Source organism: Gigantopelta aegis, chromosome 8 (assembly GCF_016097555.1).
Source record: "Gigantopelta aegis isolate Gae_Host chromosome 8, Gae_host_genome, whole genome shotgun sequence".
Taxonomy (NCBI): Eukaryota; Metazoa; Mollusca; class Gastropoda; order Neomphalida; family Peltospiridae; genus Gigantopelta; species Gigantopelta aegis.
Window position 1 is genome coordinate 16750420 of NC_054706.1, and position 12168 is coordinate 16762587.

General features: G+C 39.2%; 1 protein-coding gene across 2 annotated transcripts in view; it reads right to left on the reverse strand.

The window, feature by feature from the left end:
- The window catches only part of LOC121379914, a 122384-nt gene that overhangs the window by 64704 nt on the left and 45512 nt on the right, over positions 1-12168 (reverse strand). For both annotated transcript variants that reach the window (XM_041508588.1, XM_041508589.1), the window contains exon 3: positions 4336-4445. In XM_041508588.1, the coding sequence (XP_041364522.1) occupies positions 4336-4445 (110 nt within the window). The remainder of the gene's footprint in view (positions 1-4335; positions 4446-12168) is intronic.

Genomic DNA, 12168 nt, shown 5'->3' on the forward strand with positions numbered 1-12168 from the left:
ATGTCAAACATTTGGTCATTTTGCTTCGAGAGAAAAACCTGGTACATTTTTTTCCATTAGTAGCAAAGGATCTTTTATATGCACCATCCAACAGATAGGATAACATATACCACTGCTTTTGATATAGCTGTCATGGTGCACTGGTTGGAACGAAAGATAGCCCAATGGTCAGTATGTTGAATTATCATTATAAACCAAATTTCCGTTGCTTTATTTTCACACTGCCTAGTCCATTCTCCACTACTCAATGGGGTGAGAACGTAGCCCAGTGGTAAAGTGCTCACTTGATGTGCGGTCAGTTTGGGATCGATCCCTGTCGGTGGGCCAGTTGGGCTATTTCTCGTTCCAGCCAGTGCACCACGACTGGTATATTAAAAGCCATGGTATGTGCTATCCTGTCTGTGGGAAGGTACATATAAAAGATCCCTTGCTGCTAATCGAAAAGAGTAGCCCATGAAGTGGCGGCAGCGGGTTTCCTCTCTCAATATCTGTGTGGTCCTTAACCATATGTCCGACGCCATATAACCGTAAATAAAATGTGTTGAGTGTGTTGTTAAATAAAACATTTCCTTCCTTCCATCCAGGACTCAGACACCAAATATCTATAGTTAGAGGATGTAATGCACAGAGAAAAAACAACAACAATTACTGCATGCCCATCAGGGACACAGTAGGACATATGTTGCCTCCCAAGTCAATCATTGTGTGCTCCACAACTAGTATAACAAGGGTCGTGCTATGTACTGGTACTATCTTGTCTGTGGGTTAAACGTTTGTTTAACGACACCATTAGAGCATATTGATTTATTAATCATCAGCTATTGGATGTGAGACATTTGGTAATTTTTGATAAATAGTCTAAGAGAGTAAACCAGCTACATTTTTCCATTAGTAGCAAGGAATCTTTTATATACACCATCCCACAGACAGGATAGCACATACCATGGCCTTTGATATACCATACAGTCATGATGCACAGACTGAAATGAAAAATATAGCCCAATGGGCCCACCGACAGACAGGATAGCACACAACATGACCGTTGCAATACCAGTCATGGTGCACTGGCTAGAAAGAGAAATAGCCCAATGGGCCCACTGGTGCTATATATCCATAAAAAAGATAATGTGATGATGTGTCATTAAATAAAACATTTCTTGCTTTCTTTCTTTCTTTCAAACAACCACTGAGTTATATACAACCCATATAAAAAAAATATATACAAGAAGACACAAGAGAAGAAAACCTGACAAAAAAACTCATTTGATTCTTGTAAAAATTGATTAACCATTAATTACTGAGAACAGCATGCCAAACAGAATGTTTCAACAACAGCGTCTTCTGCCAAAGCTTTACTGAATAATTCATTTTCATCCAGCCTTTCAAGAACGGTTTAGCTACACGTTAAGAAAGGAAGAAAGGAAAAAAACTATCCCCAATCTCGTTTATTATGCTATTAATATAAATGAAAAAAATACAAAAAACAACAAAGCTTCTGTCGTTAACTTGCACACATACAAACTGTAATAACACATGTCAAAGTGCAAGCTGGTTGAGAGTGGTTTTTATAGTCCGTTTGCAAAAGTTAAAGTTTGTTTTGTTTAATAACACCAATAGAGCACATTAATTTATTAATCTTCGGCTATTGGATATCAAACATTTGGTAATTTTTGACAAATAGTCTTAAGAGACAAAACCCACTACATGCACCATCCCAAAGACAGGATAGCCTTTGATATACCAGTCATGGGACACTAGCTGGAATGAGAAGTAGCCCAATGGGTCCAGAAGACGGGGATCGATCCCACCCCCTTGTTTTTAGGTCATGGTGACACAGAGGAAATCCCGCAACATTTTTCCATTAGTAGAAAGGAATCTTTTATATGCACCATGCCACAGACAGGATAGCACATACCATGGCCTTTGATATACAATACAGTCATGATGCATAGATTGGAATGAGAAATATAGCCCAATGGGCCCCACAAACAGACAGGATAGCACATACCATGGCCTTTGATATACCATATAGTCATGATGCACTGGCTGGAATGAGAAATATAGCCCAATGGGCCCCACTGACGTGGATCAATCCCAAACCGACATGGCATCAAAATTTTACCACTGGGTTACGCTTAAAGACTGATGTTTGTTACAACAATCAGGGTATCGATCCCAAACCGACAGCACATCAAGCAAGTGGTTTACCACTGGGCTAGGTTTGAAGACTGATGTTTGTTACAACAACCAGGGGATCGATCCCAAACCGACAGCACATCAAGCAAGTGGTTTACCACTGGGCTAGGTTTGAAGACTGATGTTTGTTACAACAACCAGGGTATCGATCCCAAACCGACAGCACATCAAGCAAGTGGTTTACCACTGGGCTAGGTTTGAAGACTGATGTTTGTTACAACAACCAGGGGATCGATCCCAAACCGACAGCACATCAAGCAAGTGGTTTACCACTGGGATAGGTTTTAAGCCTGATGTTTGTTACAACAACCAAGGGATCAATCCCAAACCGACAGCACATCAAGCAAGTGCTTTACAACTGGGCTAGGTTTTAAGCCTGATGTTTGTTACAACAACCAAGGGATCGATCCCAAACCGACAGCACATCAAGCGAGTGGTTTACCACTGGGCTAGGTTTGAAGACTGATGTTTGTTACAACAACCAAGGGATCGATCCCAAACCGACAGCACATCAAGCGAGTGGTTTACCACTGGGCTAGGTTTTAAGCCTGATGTTTGTTACAACAACCAAGGGATCGATCCCAAACCGACAGCACATCAAGCGAGTGGTTTACCACTGGGCTAGGTTTTAAGCCTGATGTTTGTTACAACAACCAGGGGATCAATCCCAAACTGACAACGCATCAAGCAAGTGCTTTACTACTAGGCTAGCTTTGAAGACTGATGTTTGTTACAACAATCAGTGGTGGCTTACAAAACACGAGATCAAAGAGAATGGCTTCGAGACTCCCGCTGTCTGCACATTGATAGCCCGCTGTCTGCAGGTCGCCTGCGCTGCAAGTGGTCGGCATTACAATTCCAGACAGATAACCCTGCGTGTATGGAGGTGCAAGCGAGACAGTTGTGTAAACACGTGTAATTATTAACGTTAACAGAACTAGGTAACTCCGGTAGCAGGCCATCTGCAATAGATTTTGTCTTTATGTGTGTTCCTCCCCGACTTCTGGCTCCCCCTCTGAGAGAATATTATATTATTATTACCGGCATTATACAGGGTTAAGACATTACTGTGTTTATACAGCCGGAGTGAGCATAAAAAATAATCATATCCAACAAACTGTAGCAAAGTTACAAAGTAGGCCTATGATAGATATTTGGAAGTTGTCATAATGATAATACTACAATTGTAATATTTTCCATAAAAGACCCAAGAGAAATGTATAAATGACCTGGCTACTGAATGATTGGTCTGCATGCCAAGTGGACATTATCAACTGTGTTAGTATATTACATTGGTTACTAGCCAAACGTTTTGTTAGGGTTAATAACTTTCTCAAACAATTGTCAAACACTGCAATTAACCAGTGTGTTAGGGGGGTCGGGGGATGTACATATAGGTCAGTAGTACAGTACTCACCTGAGGTGTGATGGGTCATAGGATCAATTGCCCTCAGGGAGCCCGTTTTGTTTCTGCCCCAAACAGTACCTTGTAACTGGCACATATCAAAGGCTGCGGTATGTGGTATGTATAAAAGATCCCTTTGCTGGTTTTTGGTAGATCTTGTCCTGGACAGAAGAGCCAGCTAAGGCATCTGTGCCCATGACAGGTGTGCGCTACAACAGTTTGCTCTGAATGTGCACATAAAACCTTATGACCTGACCGAATGTAGCATGTTTCAGCCGCGAAAAGTTTCGGCCTGGACGTTTCGGCCGTGGACGTTTCGGTTCGAGGGTAGGTGCAAGTAGGATGTTTCAGCCTTTTTTTTTTTTAAATATATGTCCACGGCGGTACGACTAATAGGTTTTTTGGTTATACTCTAAACGAGGGGCATGATCTAGCTCAGGTGGTAGAGTGCTTGCCTGAGGTGCTTTGATCATGGGATTTATTAATAAATTAAAAACAAACAAACACTGGCCTCTGTGGCACAGTCTTTAAACCCTCAGTATTAAGGCTGGTAGGTACTGCATGGCTTCGTACCCCAGTACTGGCTCCTACCCAAAGTGAGTTTTAACAGCAGAAAGGGGAAATATGGAATGAAATTATAATCATTCTCATAATTTTACAAGGCTTGAAGCATGAAAATACATTAAGCTAAGCTAATTAAGCCTATAAAATGAATTTCAGATATCGGTACTTACTCTCCAGGTTCATTGAAGCGTTGCTTTCTCCGACAGCATTCTTCGCCTGGCACATATAAACACCATTATCCCCCGTCTTGGCCTTCTTGATCTCCAAACGAGAACCACGTCTGAAAATATATGAGGATACCCGTAATTATGAAAGAAAAACCAGCTGTAAATGATATATAATATGTAAATTTAAAAGTTAAAAAAAAAAAAGAACCAAGACTAAAAATAAAGGATTACTTTAATTAGAAAAGAAAATGATGCAGTAAATGATATTTGTAATCTTTTTAATCTCCGAACAAGACATTTGTCTAAAAATAAATGATGATGCCCCTACATTTACAAAAGGAAACCAATCTGTAAATGATATTGGCAATTTTTAAACAAGAACCATGGCTATAAAAAAAGGATGCCTTTTATTACGAAAACTCAACAGTAAATGAAATCATTTGCCATCATGATTCTCAGTTTTTAAACACAATAACAACCATGCACCAAATGACCAATGATTACGGGAACATTTTGTTCAGTATCACATCACAATTCTCTATTCAAGTTTCAGAGATTCTAAAACATTAGACAGTAGGTGCTAATTAATTTGCTTATTAATTTTTAATTCCTTAATACAACTTCCACTAATCAAAATTTTTATAACAAAATGTTCCCTGTGGATTAGTTAATAAGTTAGTTTATACCTGTGATAGTTTAAAATGTGCCTTTATTTATATACTCGCACAAGGGGATGTTCAATAACATAATGCAAAATTTACATTCTCATATGCTTGATTCCTGTATCATTATGTAACATGCGAAGACCACTGCCCCCTTCAAAATTACATAACTCTCACCAATACCACCCCAACCTTTCCTCTCATAACGATGTAGTTTGACCAGTATTATTGCATTTTCTGTTTGTATTTATGCCAGACTGGTTTGGTAGTACTAGTAATTAGGAAGGGGTCAGCTCTGTGTTCCATCAGAGTTAATGTTATACAGCGAAACCCCTCTAAACCGGACACTCTCGAGACTGAGTAAAATGTCCAGTATTAAGAGGTATCTGGTTTAGAGAGGTTAATTTCTGTACTGATTTGTAAAAAGGACCATGAAAAATGTCTGGTTTTGGGGGAATTCCGGTTTACAGAGGGTCCAGTTTTGAGAGGTTACACTGTAGTAGATAGAAAATCATCAGTTAAAAATCAAAACAGCAATGACTGACTGTATTTTGTTTTATGAATAAAAATGAAACAAAGTTCTGAAAATGTTATGTAACTCTTGAGAAACACCCCACCTTCCCTCCCTCATATTGTTTCATAACACAGGGCACAATATTTCACGAGAACTGTTGTTCTGTTCGCAACTTTAAAATCACGAGAACCGGCAATCGGTTATGTGGTGAACAATTACATTCTAAAATTAAAGTACCACATATCAGTAATGAAAGTGAAAATCATTTTATGTTTATGAACCGCCAGTGTAGCACAGAACTGTAGTTCAAGTGTTTTAGGATTAGGTAGGTCTAACTCATCGGTTACGAGAACTATATTCACGTAACGGTTACTGTCCCCTGTAACACAATTGATGATACGCCTCCGCATAATGTTACACAATTGTTGAATGGACCCCAATAGAAACCAAATTACGTTGACTGTGTCACTAACTTCATATACTAATGGTAAATTGCTAATTTCGGCTCATGATAGCTCAATGCACTAAAGAGGTTGAAATGACCTACTTATTTTCCCCTAAATATTGAGCACACGGTCATCTTTTTGACAGCTTTCAGACAGGGGCTAGACAAAATGCTGTTTAGACCATTCGTGTTCGTGACATAATCATGGCAATATAGTTAACCTGACAGTACATATAAATCAGTTTCCACAACATTTCAAGTGGAAGCGAATCGATTATCATTCACAACTGCTACTACAAAGAATAGCCTAGATTTATATCTACATTCTTGGTGGCACTAAGTTTCTTCTCTGATTTTCAACAAGTGTTAATCATTTAAAGACATAATATCTGCTGATTTTAAACCAATGTGCTGGGCTGCTGGTGCTGTTTAAGTTTTAAAAACCAATTTCTAGTCATCAAAACCATTCAAAGAGATGTAATGGAAACAAGTTGCAGTACATTATTTTAAAGCAGAATTTTTGAAATGGCTTACAGAAAAAAGTTCTATAGTCATTAAAACCAGCTTGAATGGAAGCCATGCAAAAAAGCCCAAATATACTGACATCCAAAAGAAACGTTACATAAAATTTGAATAATTTGATAGATATTGTTGCTAACTGAAAAGAACCAATTTAGAAACCACTTACAAACACTTTGCATGTATCACAAAGTGCACTGTGACATTTAGATGTTGAACTTCATAATACTTTCATAGCCCACCGTACCGCTTATTGGTTTTATATAATACCATTCTAAGCCTTGTAAAGTTTCTTTTGGATGTCAGTATTTACATTGCAGTATATTATTTTAAATATAATGAACATTTCTAGTTACAGTTACAGTAAAAGATACTTTAAAACAAGACTGTGCATGTGTTAAAGTTTTATAGTAATTAGTGATTACAGTGAGGTTATGCTCTAGCCACAGTGAGGTTATGCTCTAGACACAGCAAGGTTATGCTATAGTCACAGTGAGGTTATGCTATAGTCAGTGAGGTTATGCTATAGTCACAGTGAGGTTATAATCTAGTCACAATGAGGTTATGCTATAGTCACAGTGAGATTATGCTATAGTCACAGTGAGATTATGCTATAGTCACAGTGAGGTTATGCTATAGTCACAGTGAGATTATGCTATAGTCACAGTGAGGTTATGCTCTAGCTAGGAGGACAAAGGGTTTTGGACATCATATATAAAATGTGTACAAGGGGGAGGGTATCAATGACAAAAGTACATAGTACCCAAAAATGTGCAATAGTTTGAAAACGATTGTCTAATAAATTTTATTACTAAACTTAAAATCTTTTAATTCTGGAATGGCTTAAATTTTATTGTTAAACTGTAGAAATATTTCAACTTGAAGCCTTCTAACTGCATTAAATACTACTGTTTTCTGTGGAGAGAAAAGATGTACACATATACATGAGGAGAGATCGAAGCAGTAGTGACACAATGTACAAAAGTCCAAAATTTTCAGGAAAACACTTTTAACGGATGGTTGCTCATTTTTTAATGCTCAAAACTCTAGTGGTATATGACCATGTAAAAATTATTCGCACTCGCACTCATTTTTTAAACATATTTTTTAATGGTTTACTGTAACTGTGTCTAGCCTATGGAGTAACCAGGTTGTTTGGGAGCCAAAGAGCACAGCTATTGCAGGAAAACCAAATAAACACCTGACGCAGAGATAGAGGTAGATATCAAAATATGAGAAAACTGGCCGGCATGGTTCCTATCTGGATTTCTATCTCTGGGTGTTATGTTTATAAGCAGTGAACACAAGTGTGTTTCCCCTGAGTGTGTTGATGGATAGCCACATTAATGAAACCATAGATCAGACAGACACCAGTTTGCACACACACACACACACAGGGAGATTTGCCCAGCGAGGTGTCCTCACCAATTAAACAATACATGATATGTTTATCTGTTTAGTACCATCCAGCATGGTCCTCCTCAGGGACATACTGGTCCATTAAATACTACATGATAGTTTGTTATCCACTTATTACTGTAGTAGTGTTGGTATAAAGTGCTCCTACTGGCAGCAGCTAGTGGGAATTTCCCTATTAGCTCAGCTGGTAGAGCACTGGACACTCGTACTGAGAGTTTGTGGTTTGAATACCCTCAGTGGAGGTTGATTTTTATCCGTTACATTTGGAGCTGACGTTGGGACTGGGTGTATTCTTAATACGAGAATACAATTATATCCCAGTCAGGACCTGTAACAGTTCAACTGCCCATGACCCACAGCCCCGGGACGGAGCTTCACTTGAGGGGGGAGTATGTAGTAGTGTTGGTATAAAGTGCTCCTACTGGCAGCAGCTAGTGGGAATTTCGATATTAGCTCAGTTGGTAGAGCACTGGGCTCTCGTACGGAGAGTTTGTGGTTCGAATCCCTTCAGTGGAGGTTGATTTTTATCTGTTACATTACCACCTTAAAGATCCAAGTTGCCTTGCAATATTGTACTTCCTTCCGTCTTTCCATTCATCCATCAATTCATCCATCCTCCGATTGTCTCTCCATCTATCCACCAATTCATCCATCTATCATCCATCCTCCAATTATCTCCATCTACATATCCGTCCATCCATCCATTTCTCCATCACGATCCATTTATGCATTTATCAACTTAAAATGAAAATTGTGCTAACATGTAGTTACAGTTATATACACATGGACATATCCATCCATACCTCCCTCCATCCATCCAGCATATCCATCCAAAAAAAATCACCCACACATGAAATTGTCTGCGGTGCACCGAAGCCTGCGAGTGCTACACATCATTTTGTGTTGCCTAGCAACAATTCGGTATCTGACCATGACATGACAGTCCCAAATGTGAGAAGTTATCACAAAGCCATCTCCAGCTCAGCCATCATGGAAGGAATGCCTGCCGTCTTTAATGAGATCTGCCATGCCGGTGACCATTAGTCTGAATCCAGATCACCGAGACAGCGGCTCAAAGACAAACACAGCTCTTTGACACCTTGTTCACCCCAACAAGTACAGAGAGAAATCGATGGATCTCAACAACAACGCATCATCCAGTCTGATCATGCAATATTTTTCATTGTTATGACTCCATCTGACTGAGCAAGGTGCAGTCTGGTGGTAGAGTGCTCGTCTGAGGTGTTTGGATCCTAACATCAAACACAATCGGCAGACCCAATGGGTTTTTTGGGGGGGTTTTCTTCATCCTATCTAAGGGGCAGGATGTAGCCCTGTGGTACAGCGTTCACTCGATGCAAGGTCAGTGTGGGATCATCCCCATTGGTGGGCCCACTAGGCTATTTCTCGTTCCAGCCAGTGCACCACGACTCATATATCAAAGGCTGTGGTATGTACTACCCTGTCTGTGGGATGGTGCATATAAAAGATCCCTTGCTGCTAATTGGAAAGAGTAGCTCATGAAGTGGTGACAGCGGGTTTCCTCTCTCAATATCTGTGGTCCGTAACCATATGTCTGAAGCCATATAACCTTAAATAAAATGTGTCGAGTGCATCATTAAATAAAACATGTCTTTCTTTCTTTCTTTCATCCTATTTAGTGCCTCCCCCTCAATTTAGTGATAGTGTGCTTACCTGAGGGGGCTAGGATCAAACACAATCTGCAGACTCAATTGGTTTTTTCTCCACCCCATCTAATGGCTCTGTCCCCCCCCCCCCCCCCCCTGCAATTTAGTGGCAGTGTGCTTGGCTGAGTGGCTAGGATTACAACATCTAACACAATCAGCAAACCTGGTGGATTGTTCCTCCCATTCCAACCAGTGCCACCTCCCAAACTTGTTTATTAAAAGTTGTGGTATGTGCTGTCCTACATGTATCTGCAGAAAAGTGCATATCTATTGTTGCCAATGAGAAAACAAAGGTTGTCTGTGAAGACTACATTTGTGTATGTGGTGCCAGTGGTTTGCCTCTCTAGACAAAGTTAAAGTTTGTTTTTTGTTTAATGACACCACTAGAGCACAGATTTATTAATAATCGGCTACTGGATGTCAAACATTTGATGACTGTGACAGTCACCTGAAGAAACCTGCAACATGTTCCCATTAGGTCAGGTCGGGTCGGGTCGGGTCGGGTCGGGTCAGGTCAGGTCAGTGTTTAACGTGCACATTCAGAGCAAGCTGTTGTAGTGCACACCTGTCCTGGGCACAGGTGCCGGCCTTGTCCCATTAGCAGCACAGGATATTTTATGTACACACTGACACAAACATGACAGCGTATACTACAGCAAGGTATCACTAAGCCAAAATTCCTTTCCTTTCATATTACAAATGTGCAAAATGATGCAACATTTTAAAATGGAAGTGTGTTCACTTTTCTCTCGTTCTAGTGTTACATTTCTGACATCAGTAATTTAAAACAATTATTTACATTTTGATCAAAACAGCTGAGATAATAAACACAAAAAATACACTCAAATTCATATCCCTCTGGAAATAATGTTCATTTTGTCACTCATAAACTAAGTGTATGATGTGTGAAAATTATTTCACTGTGACATAAACTTGATACTAACCCGCACCCTGTGTATTATACTGTGTATTATACTGTGTATGTGCTAGCAGAGAGGACTTCATAGATCACTGTGCTAATGAGAAGTGCTGACAGTCAGTGACAACTCTGATGACTGTCGGAGACCGCAGTGACATAAATATGTTGACAGATGATCTAAATGTGTCAACTTCAACGCTATTACACTGAATACCTGATGACAGCTCAAACTGAAATCCTTGATGAATGATTTTAAAGGGGGGGGGGGGAGGGGATCCATTGTTAAAGTATACCAGATGAGGCCTGTCTCAGACAGATACAGACAAACAGATAGACAGATAGACAGACCAGTCAAGACCAGACCAGACACACAGACAGACCATACAGACACACAGACAGACCATGTACAGACACAGACAGACTATACAGACAGACACACCATACAGACAGACACAGACAGACCATACAGACACACAGACAGACCATACAGACAGACCAGACCAGACACACAGACAGACCAGACCAGACACACAGTCAGACCATACAGACACACAGACAGACTGTACAGACACACAGACTATACAGACAGACCATACAGACACGCAGACCATACAGACACACCATACAGACCATACAGACACACAGACAGACCATACAGACAGACACATTCTACAATGGATAACTCGAGAACTGAAAAAATACAATTAGCAGTAAGCTTTGCAAGTTTATTTTAGAAAAAAACATAAAAAACAATGTCTTTATTTTTACATGCCTTCCTTTTTCATCTTAATTTCTCCACAACAGAGACTAACACAGTTGTTTATTTATAGAGAAGACCATTAGAGTACAACATTGTTTATTTATTAAAAAAATACTACAGTAGAAAAATAAAACATAAAATATCAGTTGATGTCACAAAATAATTATATCAAAAGTTATTCTCTCGACATATTATAGGATCATTTATTAATGCAAAATACAAACACAACTACAGTTTGAATAAACTTGTGTTTTATCGTGTTGTTTATAGCTATCAAGGTTACTGTCAACTACCTGCACACAAACTATACCTCTTTCATCATGTTTTTAAATACATTGTACTACATACCACAAACAACTGAGCAGGACCACAATGCACTTCTTAAGTTTGAAAATGGAGAATAATACATTTGTGTTCAACGCAGATTAGCAGATTAGTATGCGTAACTAAAGGGTATTGAAGAACAGCGTTCCACAGTAGGAACATTAAAGGTGCTACATCATAGATACAAGAACTGTATTGACATTTATTTGTAATAAATAACTACAAATTAATCGATCCCACGCATAAATATTGAAATTCTAATGTGTTTTTAAGCAGTGTAAACAGAGATGCATTATGTTTAACTTGCCCTTGGGAATATGCCTTTAAGATTTGGAATCACTGAATTTACCATTGGTCTGTCATCTTGTGTAAACCTGAATTACATTTTCAAATTGTAAGGAGAGGCCTTGATATAGGCATTTTGCCTGTTCGCCAATCCCCAACCAGCATTATAATTGGGAATAAATATTATTTAAACCAGACGCGTTATGTATAATTAGATTCATGTCTTATCGCATCATAACAAATCTTATGATCTACAAAAATCTGGCAAAATGTCTTGATAGGGTCGTCAGAGACAGATGAG